At 41.8% G+C, this 16,383-nt stretch overlaps 1 protein-coding gene across 2 annotated transcripts in view; it reads left to right on the top strand.

The window, feature by feature from the left end:
* MYO5B (myosin VB) overlaps positions 1-16,383 on the top strand; it is a 337,920-nt gene that overhangs the window by 148,977 nt on the left and 172,560 nt on the right. For both annotated transcript variants that reach the window (XM_043443867.1, XM_043443866.1), the window contains exons 3-4: positions 8,199-8,370; positions 13,073-13,217. In XM_043443867.1, the coding sequence (XP_043299802.1) occupies positions 8,199-8,370; positions 13,073-13,217 (317 nt within the window). The remainder of the gene's footprint in view (positions 1-8,198; positions 8,371-13,072; positions 13,218-16,383) is intronic.

Raw genomic sequence — 16,383 nt, 5'->3', positions numbered from 1 at the left:
AGGACTATCGTCCTTACACATCGGTGCATTCAGACCACACACCCTGAGAGTGCTCAGAGCTTGTGTAAACCCCGTGCAGATCAAATGTCAGTTGTGTGTGCAGCTGGCAAAACCACAGAGCTGAGGGTACCGGGTAATACTCCTCTGGTGCCAGTAAAGCCTCTTGGTGCAAGTGACTTTATTTCTTTTTTCTTTCTCTTTTCCTGGTTTTTCCATTCTTTCTTACTTTCATATTGGTTTATGTGCCTTCTAATACTTCTTCTATTTATCTTTGTTTTGCACAATAATCTGCAATTGAGACAGTATTACACTTTGGTTAGATGGCAAGAATAGTTACATTGTACAGATGCAAAAAGAAAAAATGGTTCCTTTAAGTGGTAAAACAATACATTGCATGTAAATATCTATTGGTAATATTTTTACCAATACAGTTAGCTATTTTGTCTACAGTGGGTTTTATGTTTTTAATTAATGTATTTTATTGTAAAATACATGTAACATAAAATTTACTGTTTTCACCATTTTTCAGAGTACAGCTCAGTGGCGTTAAGTACATTCACATCTGTTACTTATTTATCAGCCACCTCTTCCCCTGCTGAATTCATGATCTTTTGTGTTAGCATATTTTGTGTAGCTGGTTCTGCTTAGAGATCAGTGAAGCAGTGATTTTTGCCCCTAAGGGACATTTGGCACTGTCTGGAAACGCTTTTGGTTGTCATAACTGAGGAGGGGGGTTTGCTATCGGCATCTAGTGACAGGTAGAGGTCAGGAATGCTGCTCAGAGGACCCTCTCCCAAAGAAACAACTATCAGTCCTAAATGAAAGCAGTGCCAAAGTTGAGGAACTCTGGTTTAAGCCCATAGAGACAATGGCCCTGAACTTGTCATTGCTGAAAGATACCGTGTTAAAAGCTAAACTTTCATAAGTCTGTATCTAATGGAATGTGCTATCTTCGACTTCATGCTTTTGTGCTGCTGTGATTTTTTTAAAAATAATTTAAACTCTTTAATTGCCTATTTTCATCTAAGGCTTTTTTCCTTTAGTTACTTGCATCACCATTTGTTCATTATTCGTTCACTGAAAACAATTATTAATGAGCAACTATTATATACCACCTTTGTGGTCTTGAGCCACTGAGCTTTCAGGGTTAATTTGTTATTTCTTCATAACCTAACTGACCCTCGCTAGCAAGTTCACATGAGTCACATAGTGTTTTATTTTTCAAGTAATTGCATGCTTGTGCTTGGGCCTGGGCTAAATGGTATGAGGGGAGGAATCAGAAGGTTCTTTTTAAGAAACATGATCTTTTCGAAGACTGGAAAAGGTGGAGATGTAAGACTTAAACACAGAACCATTACAGAATCAGACAGCAGGGCATTCATTAAGTGAATGTTTCTTGTACTCATTTAGGACATAATGTTAAATGGCCTTTTAGTGTGTATTGAATGTACCTGGGGCCGAACACTTGCTATTACCGTGAGTGTAAGTGGATTCATGCCTTGGGCTCTCCTATTTTCTCTGCAGGACAGCTCTCAAAGAGAACATAAAACAGAACACCCCCACATCCACTGACCTAAGTTAAGTACTTTAGACCAATAAAGTTGGAAGGGCCCTTAAAGATTATTGGGACCAGTCCTCTCATCTTGGAGAAGGCAATGGCACCCCACTCCAGTACTCTTGCTGGGAAAATCCCATGGATGGAGGAGCCTGGTAGGCTGCAGTCCATGGGGTCGCTACGAGTTGGACACGACTGAGCGACTTCACTTTCACTTTTCACTTTCATGCATTGGAGAAGGAAATGGCAACCCACTCCAGTATTCTTGCCTGGAGAATCCCAGGGATGGGGGAGCATGGTGGGCTGCCGTCCATGGGGTCACACAGAGTCGGACACAACTGAAGCGACTTAGCAGCAGCAGCAGCCTCTCATCTTACAGCTGGGGCAGCTGCTGTCTGTGGAAGAGAAGCAATGGGCTCAGCACAGCAGAACCACTGAGTTCAGTGGTTCTCAACTTTGTCTGCACAATAGAAACTCTTGAGGGTTTCTAAAAATTCTGCAAAGCCCCAGCACAGCCAGACAACTTAAATCAGAGTTTGGAGCTAGGACACAGCATACCATCTTTTTGCAAGCTCCCCATGGGATTCCTAGGTGCAGGAAGGGTTGAGAACCACTGCTTTAGCTGACGGCGAAGGTTTTCATTCAAGCTTTAACTCCTAGTTGGGCTCGTTTGTATCAAAGGATGAGCCATGTGGTACCTCAGGGTTGCCTGCTGCTGACTTTATTTTCACTAGCTTTTCTTTCCTCTAGACCTTCTGGTTCTATGAATAAAGAACACTTCTTTCTCCTTCTCTACCATATATGCTGACCAGTGAGGCCCAATCTTTGTGTTGGGATTTGTCATTTGAAGATGTTTTTATGTTCCCTTGCTATGCTACCATGTAACGTGGACATGAATCGAGGTATGGGAGAGGTCTTGAAAAGATCAGATGTTCATTCAACTGATTTTTTTTAAGCACCTGCTAAGCATTATAAGCAATGGCACTCCACTCCAGTACTCTTGCCTGGAAAATCCCATGGACGGAGGAGCCTGGTAGACTGCAGTCCATGGGGTCGCTAAGAATTGGACATGACTGAGCGACTTCCCTTTCACTTTTCCCTTTCATGCATTGGAGAAGGAAATGGCAACCCACTCCAGTATTCTTGCCCAGAGAATCCCAGGGATGGGGGAGCCTGGTGGGCTTCCAACTCACACAGATTCGGACACGACTGAAGTGCCATACCAGCAAGCATTATAAGGGCTTCCCTGGTTAGAGGGGCTTCCCAGGTGGCTCAGTGGTAAAGAATCCACCTGCCAATGCAGGCGACGTGGGTTCAATCCCTGGGTAGGGAAGATCCCCTCAAGAAGGAAATAGCAACCCACTCCAGTATTCTTGCCTGGGTAATCCCATGGAGAGAGGAGCCTGGTGGACCCAGTCCATGGAGTTGCAAAAGGGTTGGACACGACTTAGTGACTGAACAACAACAAAGCGTTATAGTATCACAGATCCACTGAGTTTAGAGCAATCTAGACCAAGAGAACATTGTCCTACAGTGGAATGAATGTTCTCTATCTGTATTGTCCAGTATGGAGGTCACTAGCTCCTTGTGGCTGTTGGGCCTTTGAAGTGTGGCTAGTGTGAGAAACTGAAGCGTTCATTACATTTAGCTTTAATGAATTCAATTTAAATAGCCATCTACTGGTAAGTCCGAGTCTAGGGTTAGGGTGTCTTCCTCTTATCCCTTTCCATTTGCTAGATGGAGACCAACGGGAGACTCCCACGTGTTCCTGATTCTCAGCTCCTGGCCTTGAGAGGAGAAAGTCCACTCTTAAGTGGGTGACTGAGCATTAATCTTGAGAAAGATGTTAAAATTCAGGCTCCTCTTTACCTCCAAAGGCCCGATTATTATGCAGTGAAGTCTTTTTTGTGTGTGTGTGCCAGAAAGTTAATTGTCTCTGATCATGTCATAAACCCTTTGATTTCTAGTAAAACCATGTTAGCTGTAAATGTTTGACACTAGCAGCAGTGTTAGAATCAAATACCTGTTAAAGAAAAAAAGTGTCCTTAAGGCTCTCATTCCCTTCCTCCCTCTCCATGTACATCCCGCTAGAAGTCTGTAACTTTGAATGCTTAGCTTGCAGCTTCTACCTCTTTGCTGCCACTCTGGGCATTTTTCCTCCTTATCAACTTTACTATCACCAATGTGTAGAAAATGTTAAATTGCTCAGTCATGTCCAACTCTTTGTGATCCCATGAACTGTAGCCCACCTCTGTCCTCTGTCTATGGAATTCTTCAGGCACGAATACTGGAGTGGGTAGCCATTCCCTTCCTATTGGCTTATTTTTTTGGACCACATTTTCACAAAACTGCATGTGCGTTTCCCTCCGCACACTTGGGTGAGGGTCGTCTGAGGGGAGATTCATCAGAGAAAAGATGAAATGGCAGCATGTCTACCTCGGGGTTTAAAGATAGCGGGCTCAGGTCCCAGCTTTCTGATCTGACACGTGAGGGCTTGGCTGGGGGAGCGCTGTGGTTCTGCACCTGGCCGTCCCCGTGTTGCTTACACGAGAGGTGGGGTGGAAAGCCATGAGAGATAGAGAGAGAGAGCTGACAAGCTCCTGCTGGGGTGATGGACATCTCCACTGGGGAGTCTTCCGAATGGCTCCCGTGCGGAGGTCTGGTTAGGCCCAGTGATACCACCTACTCTACTGGAGATGAAGTGGGCGAGGGAGCCCCTCTTGAGTTGAATGAAATAAAAACTGACTCTCCGCAATCTCCGTTTGCCCCTTGTTTCCCACATTTTGGAAATCTTATCTGCATCTTCATGATAGTTGTTTGCTGACCTCCTGTATGGAGTAAGGTGAATGATAATAAAAGAGCTTTTCACAGAAAGAAGGGAGCCTTGATTGATGTTTTTGTTTTACTTTATGAAATGTTTAATTTATTTTGGCCACACTGGGTCTTAGCTGCATCTTAGCTATGCCATGCAGGACCTTCATTGTGGCATGAGGACTCTTACTTAAGGCATGCATGTGGGGTCTAGTTCCCTGACTAGGGATCAAACCTGGGCCCACTGCATTGAAAGTGCAATGTCTTACCCACTGGACGACTAGGGAAGTCCCAGATTTACATTTTTCAAAAGGGAGGAGACATATGTATACATATGACTGATTCATGTTGATATCACTTCATGGCAAATAGATGGGGAACCAATGGAAACAGTGACAGACTTTATTTTCTTGGGCTCCAAAATCACTGCACATGGCGACTGCAGCCATGAAATGAAAAGAAACTTGCTCCTTCGAAGAAAAGCTATGACAAACCTAGACAGCATATTAAAAAGAAGAGACGTTACTTTGCCAACAAAGGTCTGTATAGTCAAAGTTATGGTTTTTCCAGTAGTCTTGTGTGGATGTGAGAGTTGGGCCATAAAGAGGGCTGAGTGCCGAAGAATTGATGCTTTTGAGCTGTGGTGTTGGAGAAGACCCTTGAGAGTCCCTTGAACTGTAAGGAGATCAAACCAGTCAATCCTAGAGGAAATCAACCCTGAATATTCATTGGAAGGACTGATGCTGAAGCTGAAACTCCAGTACTTTGGCCACCTGGTGTGAAGAGTTGACTCATTAGTAAAGACCCTGATGCTGGAAAAGATTGAAGGCAGGAGGAAAAGGGGGTAACAGAGGATGAGATGGTTGGATGGCATCACTGACTTGAGGGACATTAGTTTGAGCAATCTCTTGGAGATGGTAGAGGACAGGGACGCCTGCCTTGTTGGAGTCCATGGGGTCACAAAGAGTCAGACCCGACTGAGTGACTTAACAATGAACAAGAACAACACAATTCTGTAAAGCAATTATCCTTCAATTACAAAATAAATTTAAAATTAAAAAAAATACAATAACAGGAAACTGTACAAAAGAAAACCTCACTAACACAGATAACCATTGATATTTTGTGGGGATATTATTCCAGATAGACTTTCGTTATTTAGTTACTCAGTCGTGTCCAACTCTTTGCGGGCCCATGGACTGTAGCCCGCCGAGCTTCTCTGTCCATGGGATTCCCCAGGCAAGAATACTGGAGTGGGTTGCCATTTCCTTCTCCAGACAGATTTAATATATAGTTTAAAATCAGTGGAATCCTATTATAGATTTCATTCGATAACGTGCCTTTTGTTAGATGCAGCAGAATGCTTTGGCAGCTGCCTGACTATAAATATAGGTCTATGTTGCACTTTACTTTCATATTTATAGCTTCGGGAGTTGATATCTTTGATCATTTGTAAGATTGTCTCCTGGTGGCGAGGAAGAATATTTATGAAAAATTCTGATAAAGTGTTGCCAGCTGCCCTCCAGAAAGGTTAAATCAGTCTGAACCCTTTTGCCCACACCCTTCCTGGTTGGGGTCCTGTCAGCTTTTATACCTTTGCTTAGTTGATGGATAATGGCTCTAAATAATCTTTTATTTGCCTCTCTCTCATTAATGGTGAAGCTGAATAGTTTTTCATATATTATCCATTAATAATTCTTTGTGACTTGTATTCTGTGCACAATTTTCTGTGGGGGTATTGCTTTTCTTTTTAATTTCTTATAATTCTTCAATTATTAAGAATGTTGGTTCCATTAAATAATGCAGAATAACTGTCCCCTTCTGTCAATTTGCTCTGCACATGGTGTGTTTTTTAAGCGCTTCCCAGGTGATGCTAGTGGTAAAGAACCCGCCTGCCAGTGCAGGAGACATAGCAGACATGAGTTCAGTCCCTGGTTGGGAAGATCCCCTGGAGGAGGGCCCGGCAACCCACTCCAGTATTCTTGCTGGGAGAACCCCATGGAGAGGAGCCTGGCGGGCTATGGTCCATAGGGTTGCAAAGAGTGGGACGTGACTGAAGCGACTTAGCCTAGCCTATGGTGTGTTTTATGATGGTTTTAAAGTTTTAGATTGTAGTCAAATTAATGAATAGTTTCCTTCATTGTTCTGGCTTTTGTATTACCCTTTAAAGGTACTTTCTTTCAAAGCTTTTTTGAAGATTTACCCACATTTTCTTATTGGTTTTACTTTTCTTTTTGATTTTAGTTTTTACTTTTTTTCCCATCTAACATTTATTTAATATGGGGAAGAATGGAACATTGACTCAATTTTTTTTCTAAATGCCTGCAAGTTTACCTCCTACTACTGAAAAATCCCTTTTATCAATTTATTTGCTAGTTTAATGTTATGAATAAATTTTACCCATATGTGCTTGCATTTATTTCTGGATCTGGTGTTATGTTTCATTTATCTGCCTCTTTTAACACCATTAGTACTTTAATTTAAGCCAATATCACAGTAGCTTTAATAATGTACCTTAGTATCTGGTAATACAAGTCTCAAAGTGGAGCAGGAGAGAGCACTGATATCCATATTCTTTTAGAAATTAACTGTTATCCCAGTAATCGAGGCTACATCTATTGAACTTCCTGAAAGACTTGTAAAAACTAGTGATCCTTAACATGTGATTCATAGACCACCTGTATCAGAATTACATGGGGATTTTTAACAATTGATATTCCTGAACCCCACACAAGAGCCCCTGAAAATAAGCTGTGTTGAGGAAACTCTTTTTACAAGGTTTCAGATGATTTTTAAGAAACTTAACACTCTGATAAAACATGGTAAGCAGCAGCCAAGTTCCTCCTGTTTAAATGTTAAAGAACACTTCCTTTCATTAATTACATCTTTGTATTGATTACATGTGATCAGTTAAACGTCCTGTCCCTAAATGTGTTTTGAATATTTATGTAGTCCAAGTGCTGTGTATAGGCTTCCCTCATAGCTCAGTCGGTAAAGAATCCGCCTTCTATGCAGGAGACCCCAGTTCGATCCCTGGGTCAGGAGGATCCCCTGGAGAAGGAAATGGCAACCCACTCCAGTATTCTTGCCTGGAGAATCCCATGGACAGAGGAGCCTGGCGGGCTACAGTCCCTGAGGTCAGGAAGAGTTGGACATGCCTGAGCGACTTAGCACACACAGTACTGTGTATGCTAAGAGTACAAGGATGGCACCTTGTATTTGAGATTTGACATTCAGATGTGTAATCACACATCCCTAATTACACACACATACCCATCAAATTCTTATTATACTTTAGATCAAAGTATAGATACTGCCCTAAAATAGCTTGCAGTTAGGTTGGGAAAAAAACATGTGAACAACTTGAATGAAATTCATGGAGAGCAGTTGGCTGGTTGCAAGATAATAAACAAAGAGAATGAGCTGGATGATGCGAGAAAGGGTAAAGAACCTCCAGCATTAAATGGTGGCAAACCAAAGAAGCTTTCCTGCATGGGAGAAAGACCAGCACTCCTATTGCAATAGAATTAAAGCCTCAGTATTTTTGCAATGAGAAGCAGAAGAACACCTTATTAAATCTACCCGTGCTTCCTGAATTTCTCATGCCATTCACTTGATACACTGGGATTGTTTTCTGCAAATTTTCTACCTGGACTGGTCTCTTATGGAAACACAGGTATTTTTGTTCAACTCGCTTTCTTTGAAACATGTTATTTGCCTTCATTTATGATCATATTGGGGTAGTGATCATAGCTGACAAGACTGAACATTGAATACAGGCCAAAAGATTCATGACTGTGCCTTTTTGTGTCTCTCACTTGCCTTTCCTTAGATTCAGGAGTACCCCATTGATGTCCAGAACAACCAACTTCCCTTCCTGCGGAATCCAGATATCCTGGTGGGAGAAAATGACCTAACTGCCCTTAGCTATCTCCATGAGCCTGCAGTTTTGCATAATTTAAAGGTCCGCTTCCTGGAGTCCAACCATATCTACACTTACTGTGGTAAGTAGGGGGTATCTATTGGCTGTGTGTGTTTGAAAGTGGTTCCAATCTTTAGACTTTACGTGTTAAACTCCAATGGTTAAGAATCCTACTTTCAGTCTCATTTATGTTAATAAGTACCTCTCACTTGAAAGTTTGCAATCGGTGAATGTGGCTTAGTTAGGCTGCCGTACATCCCTTTGGAAGGATTGGTGTTAAAGCTCAACCAGGGAAGAAATGGGCCATGCCATGTGGCTTGATGGCTCAGGCGCAGCCCTGGAGTCAGTAGGAAGGCAGTAAATCCATCCCAGGGTCCTGGCTCAGGCCTCTGCTCTCACTGCTGAGCACACTGCTGCAAGTTTTTAAACTTAAAAAAAAAAACACTTTATTTTATATCAGAGTATAGATGATTAACAATGTGTTAGTTTCAGGTATACAACAGAGTGATTCAGTTATATATATAAACTGTGAAAGTTGCTCAGTCATGTCTGACTCTTTGCCACTCCATGGACTGTATAATCCATGGAGTTCTCCAGGCCAGAATACTGGAGTGGGTAGCCCTTCCCTTCTCCAGGGGATCTTCCCAACCGAGGGTTCAAACCCAGGTCTCCTGCATTGCAGGCAGATTCTTTACTAGCTGAGCCACCAGGGAAGCCCCAGTTATATCAGTTCTATGAATGTGAAGTTGCTCAGTTGTGTCTGACTCTTTGCGATCCCATAGACTGTAGCCTACCAGGCTCCTCTGTCCATGGACTTTTCAGGCAAGAGTACTAGAGTGGGTTGCCATTTCCTTCTCCAGGGCATCTTCCTGATCCAGGGGTTGAACCCAGGTCTCCCACCTAGCAGGCATATGCTTTACTGTCTCAGCCACCAGGAAAGCCCCAGTTATATCAGTTATACATGTACCTGTATCTATTCTCTTCAGATTATTTTCCCATTTAGATTGTTATGTAATATTGAACAGGTACAGTAGGTCCTTGTTGGTTATCCATTTTGATTATAGCGTGTGCTTATATCATCCCCAAACTCCCTAACTACACTAGCCTTACCCCTGGTAACCTTAAGTTTGTTCTCTAAGTCTGTTTCACAAATAAGTTCATTTGTATACTTTTTTCCAGATTCTGTTCATAAGCAATATCATATAATATTTGTCTTTGACCTATTTCACTTAATATGACAGTTTCTAGGTCCATCCATGTTGCTGCGAATGTCATTATTTCATTCTTTTTAATGGCTGCATGATATTCCATCATGACACTAATATTCCATTGTTTAATATACCATAGTCTATCCATTCACCTATTGTAGACCGTGTTAGTTGCTTCTGGGTTTGGCAATTATGAATATAGCTGTTACAAACATTCATGTACAAGTTTTTGTGTGAATATGTTTTCTCTTCCTTTGGATAAATACCAGTGAGTATGATTATTTGATCATATGATAAGATTATGTTCAGTTTCATAAGAAACTTCCAAAGTGACGGTGCCCTTTTGCATTGCCACCAGTGATGAAATAAGAGTTTGGGGTTATCAGTGTTCCGGATTTTGGCTATGCTAATAGGGGTGGAGTATCATCTCACTGGTGTCTTAATTGGCATTTCCCCAGTGCTGTATGGTGTGGAGCATCTTCTTCCCATGCTTCTTTCCCATCTCTTTATCTTCTCTGATGAGGTGTTTCTTTAGGTCTTTTGGCCGTTTTTTAATCAGATGGTTCATTTCCTTATTGTTAGATTTTAAGTGTTCTTTGTATATTTAGAATTACATGGACTGTATAGTCCATGGGGTCGCAGAGTAGGACACGACTGAGCAACTTTCACTTTTTTTACTTGTATATTTTGGGTAGCAGGCCTTTATCATATGTGTCTATAGTTTGCCTTCTCATTCTCTTGACTGTACTTCTTCACCAGACACCAGAAGGCATCACAATGGCAGAGCTCTCCCATCTTGGCAGTGACCCTTTCCATTCCTGCCTTCTCTTCCCCAAAGGACTGGAAACGTTCACATTTTTTATATGTGTCCATGGTTCCCTTGAGATCGAGAATGTTCTTTATGTGAAAGAAAAAGGCATGCATTTGTCTTATCTTCAGGATTGAATTGTTGGGTTTTTTTTTTTTTTTAACTCTTTTCACATTCTCAAATATCAGTTTACCTTGTCCTTCTATAAAAAATCTGAAGGGTTAAAGGACTTAATAACTCATCAATGTGTATTTATTGAACCCATCTTCACTTTGTGTCCTTTTGGGAACACAGGATGGAAAAAATAGTGAAATGAAAGATAATACATGGTATAATGTGATGTGAGATAATAAAAAAAAATAGCTGACACTCAGTGCTTACTATGCAAGATGCTGGTCTGAATTGCTCTCTATGAAGCATTTTACCCTCAGGATAACCAGGGAAATGCAATTACCAACCCCATTTTGCAGTCCATGAAGCTAAGACACTCAGAAGTTAAGGAATTGGCAAAGTCACACAGTTAATATTTGAGCCAAGGTTTGACATTAAGATGTGTAAATCATATTTCCCATTCACAAGTTGTTTGTATTTTATTTAAGACAACCCATATACAAATGAGAAAATTAACAGTCCCTTTTAAAGATTTTAGTTTTGAGATTTTTTTTTTTTAAGCGTAACACCTCTTGGCAGGGTTAAGAATCCTCTTTTTCTGATCCTACAGCACTTTGTACGTATCTATTTTATGAATTCAGTTTGTTGAGCGTTTGTGTGTACGCCCATGCATATGTGCTTATTCATGCTCCAGGGTGTTTGAAGAGAGGCCTGACCTGTCCTTCTTTTCCCCATTAGGGCCTAGCAGAGTGCTTGATAAACACAGATACATCTTGATTTAGTTGAGTGATTGGTTAAGACTCATCCTGTTCATCTTCTCTTCTTTAGTTTTCATGTACGTGAACAGGGACCTTTAAAACTCATGTCAGTATACTACCCAAGACAATCTACAGATTCAGTACAACCCCTATCAAATTACTAATGGCGTTTTTCACAGAACTAGAACAAAAATTCTTAAAATTTGTATGAAGTCACAAAAGACCCAGAATAGCCAAGGCAATCTTAAGAACGAAAAATGGAGCTGGAGGAATTAGTCTTTCTGATTTCAGGCTATACTACAAAGCTGCAGTCATCAAACAGTGTGGAACTAGCACAAAAATAGAAATATAGATCAATGGAATAGGATGAAAAGTCCAGAAATAAACCCATGCACCTATGGTCAATTAATCTATGATAAAGGAGACAAGACTACACAATATTGGAAAAGCAGTCTCTTCAACAAGGAGTGCCGGGAAAACTGGACAACTACATGTAAAAAAATAAAAATTAGATTATTGTTTAACACCACACACACAAAAATAAGCTTAAAATGGATCAAAGACCTAAATGTGAGACCAGACATAAAACTCCTAGAGGAAAACATAGGCAGAACACTCTCAGATATAAATTGCAGCAATATCTTTTTCAATTCATCTCCCAGAATAATGGAAAATAAAAGCAAAAATAAACAAATGGGACCTACGTAAATTGAAAAAGCTCTTGCATACCAAAGGAAACAGTAAACAAAACAAAAAGACAACCCACAGATTGGGAGAAAATATTTGCCAGTGATGTGACTGACAAGGGATTAGTCTCTAAAATTTACAAACAGCTTTTGTTGCTTACCCTCATCAAACCAAACAACCCAATCAACAAATGATAAGGCCTAAATAGACATTTCTCCAAAGAAGACATACAGCTGGCCAAGAGGCACATAAAAAGATGTTCAACATCACTAATTATTAGTGAAATGCAAATCAAACCTGTAACGAGATGCCACCTCACACCAGCCAGAATGGCTATCGTGACAAAAACCCCAAACGATTAGTGCTGGAAAGGGTGTGGAGGGAGAGACGGAAACTCTCCTACGCTGTTGGTGGGAACATAAATTAGTACAGACGCTATGGAGAACAGATGGAGGTTCTTTTTAAGGAACTAAAAATAGAGCTACCATATATTGTTATGTTATATTGCATGTAACCCTGTAATCCCACTACTGGGCTTATATCCAGAGAAAAATATCCGAAAGGATACATGCATCCCAGTGTCCATTGAAGCACTGTTTACAGTATTTAAGACATGGAAGCACCCTAAATGTCCATCAACAGAGGAATGAATAAAGAAGATGTGGTAAATATATACAATGAAATATTACTGATGCATTTAAAAGAATGAAGTAATGCCATTTGCAGCAACATGAATGGACCTAGAAATTGTCATACTGAGTGAAGAAAGTCAGAGAAGGAGAAATATCATATGACATCCCTTATATGTGGAATCTGAAAAGAAATGATACAAATGAGCTTACAAACCAGAAAGGACTCACAGACTTAGAGAATGAACTTATGGTTGCCAGGGCAAAGGATGCAGGGAAGGGATATTTAGGGAATTTGGGATCAACATGTACACACTGCTGTATCTTAAATGGATAACAAACAAGGACCTACTGTTTAGCACATGGAACTTTGCTCAATGTTATGTGGCAGCCTGGTTGGGAGGGGAAGTTGGGGGAGAATGAACACACATATATGTATGGCTGAGTTCCTTTGCTGGTCACACGAAACTATCACAACATTGTTAATCGGCTGTACTCCGATACAAAATAAAAAGTTTTAAAACAAATCTCATGTCAGGAGGCCGTCATGCTATCAGAATCTGAGCACACTGTCTATTCACAGGTATCGTGCTTGTTGCCATTAATCCTTATGATCAGTTGCCAATCTACGGTCAAGATGTCATCTATGCCTACAGTGGCCAGAACATGGGGGATATGGACCCCCACATCTTTGCTGTGGCAGAGGAAGCCTACAAGCAGATGGCCAGGTAAGAATAACCTTAGCCCAGAAGTCCTCCTGGGTCATCAGAGGGTGGAAAGGGGAATGTCCACCTTCTTCAGCTGCTTTTTCTCAGTGGTGGGGTGGTGATTCTGGGTTTGAAGTGTTTTGGAAACCAAGTCAACCTCAGGTTCTTTTCTTAACCACATTTCCTCAAGTCTTCATCATCTTCTTATGAACCTGAGCCTAGGCTTGGAGAGCAGTGGGTCCTTAGACTCTGATGAGCAGTGCAGTTAATGCCTTGTGTCTCGTCTCTCTTTGACTTCCTTTTGGCTGTCTTGCCTCTTCTCCAGGTGTAATGAATCCATTTTACACCATCACCATTCATTTTACAGATCTCACTGAAGGCTCAGTTTTGAAAGAACCAAGACTCTGGCAACTTCTTAAAATGCCAGGCATTTGGGGCAGAAATAGAAGCTTCAAATTAGCAGTCAAGCGTAGTGGTTTCAGATTTTTAGCCTGAAAGTGGTGTTCTGTTTAGGCACTTAAGTGGGTCTCATTTTGCTCTTCTTTGTCTAACTCAGAGAGATAGGTGCAGGTCTGTTTCATCAGAAAGTAGGCTAGGTGAGTGTATTAGTCAGGGTTTGAGTGTGTGTGTGTGTGTGTGTGAAGAGAGGGGTTTTTATTTTAAGAAATTGGCTCGTGCAGCTGTTGGGGGTTGGCATGTCCAAAATCTGTAGGATTAGGCTGGCAGGTTGGAGATCCAGGGAAAAGATGGTACAAGATTTTGAGTCTGAAGGCAGTCTACTGGCAGAATTCTCTTTGGTGGGGATGTCAGAGTTTTTTGTCTTATGACCTTCAACTGATTGAATGAGGCCTACCCTCATTATGAAGAGTAATCTGCTTTTCTTCATGTCTACTGATGTAAATGTTAATTTCATCTTAAAAAACAAAAACAAAACACCTTTATAACAGTATCCAGACTAGTGTTTGGCCAAATGTCTGGAAACTGTGGCCTAGCCAAACTGACATGTAAAATTTACCACCATGCTGCTGTTCTTGAACTGTCAAGGTATAGTATAGGGAAAGATAGTTTTACCAACGTTTTGGTGGAAATGCATTTTCCAGTTAATAGTAAAATGCTGGATCCTTTCAGCTCAGTCTTTCTTGCCCCCTCTAGAGAACATCTTATAGAGCGAGCAGGAAAAGCAGGAGTGCTTTGTGGGGAGCAGGGCTATGTAGAGAGGAGTGAGAGAGAATCCCATTTAAGATGGTCAGTGCTGCCGTGGATGTCAGAGTATAATTTTCAGCCTCGTAAAAGTTTCCATGAGGAAAAACTGTTCTGTAAGCTTCCTTACTAGTTTATAATGTCTTGTTGCTGGCTGTGGAGATCGGTGTGTAAAAGATCTGCTTCCTCATAGAAACACAATGACCATATTTAATATGAGCAGTGATCAGAGAACAGAAACAGTATAATAAGTAGAATGATCTACAACTGTTTCACTTCTCCAAAGTGTGATAGATTGTGGAGCTAAACACGACCTTTGACCTCTCTAATGTCATAAAAAGGCCACATACTGTGTTCTGGGCGTGACCAGGAGTCCCTTAGCTCGGTAGGCCGTCGAGGCACACGCTGCAGACTTAGGTGTGGCTCAGGGCCGTGTCGCGTGGCGGGGAGGAGTGAGGGGTGTGACGCAGCATGTGGCCCAGCTCAAGTGTGTGCACAGTGCAGGGGACCTGGGGCCTGGACAGGCTTCTGTGTCTCGGGAGAAGCACTTACGCCGAGTCCTCGTTTGCTTCCTGTGAAGAAGACCATCCTTACTGCTTGACAGATGGTGTCCTTATGGTTCTGAAATGGAAGGTGACTGTGGCCTGGTTCTGACAGCTTCTGCCATGCTTCAGGTTCTGCCAGCTCCCTGAGACCGTCCTCTCATGGATGTCCTTGATGTTAGTTTCCATCCCATTTTGCTCTCCTAGCTAGTTGCACTTAGATGTATCAGTTTGTTTTCTTTTTACTTTTTAATTGGAGGATAATTACAGTGTCCATTGGTTTCTGCCAGACAGCTTTTCTTTATCAGACTTCTTGAGGCTCCCCTACAGCTTTGAGAACCCTCTTGCCTCCAGCTTATAGATCCTCTTGACTGAATGCCTCCATTCTTTCTTTCTACGCATGAAGCTGTGCACACAGTTATTCTACTCTCAGGTTATTTCACTTGTTTGGGTCCTTGTTCATGCCCATTAGTGGGAAGGGACAGGGGTGGGCATCCAGGGTGGTGGTGATATGATCTTGCGTAGGGGAATGCATTTGATGATTAAGGAGTTTGGATTTTAAAGTTGGACAAAGAATTGCTTTACTAAGGGTTTTCTTTAAGGTCTTAAGGTTTATAATCGTTTTACCCACCAAGTCCCAGGGCGTAGAAAATAATACTGCTGAAATTCTTGTGCAGTTTTTGCTCATGAACGTGCATAAGAAGTATAAGGCCAGCACACGTGGCTCAGGGGAGAAAGCTATTTTTGAATAAGTTCCGACGTCAGCAGCTCAGGGTTTCTGCTATTGATCTGAGGGGCATGTTAGAAGCCCCAGCAGAATCTTTGTAGGGAAAGAGGGAGACTCACTGGTCAGATGCAGGGATGGTTTTTGCTGTATTTCCATTCTGGGCCTTGACTGTCAACTTTGAATACTAAACACACTCATTTTACAATTCGTCTGCCAACTGTGTGGTGTGCTTCCTGACTCATCAGTGAGTTGCTGAAATGATTGTTATGTGGATCAAGTCGCCGTGGTCTAACACAGTGTGCTTTGAATCTGAGCCTCCACGACAGCAGGGTGATTAAGGGTACAAGAAGCTAACGTTAACGACTCCTAGCCCGTGGTGACGGTGACTCAGTTGACCTTGGACTCAGCATTTCTTTCTCTTGATTCACTGTGGACTGGATTTTCTTTCTTGATGGGGTTCACTCTGGGCCTCTCCAACTTGCGATGCCTTGAGTGTATGAGGGAATTCTGTCAAAGCTCAAAGGGATAAATCCAGACCTTCATCCCCATCCCGAGAGTTCCTGCAGAGTCTTGTGCTGGAAAGGATGAGGAGACCCAATGGCAAGACGATTGGCTCACTGTCCCTGTCCTTGTTGACCTCAGATGAGACTTGAGAGTACATGGAGACTTACAGTGAATAAAAGGGCTGAAGTAACTTGAAACATCAAACTTGTGAATT

Source organism: Cervus canadensis, chromosome 23 (assembly GCF_019320065.1).
Source record: "Cervus canadensis isolate Bull #8, Minnesota chromosome 23, ASM1932006v1, whole genome shotgun sequence".
NCBI lineage: Eukaryota > Metazoa > Chordata > Mammalia > Artiodactyla > Cervidae > Cervus > Cervus canadensis.
The sequence above is the reverse complement of the archived record's forward strand: the minus strand, read 5'-3'. Positions and strand labels throughout refer to the sequence as shown.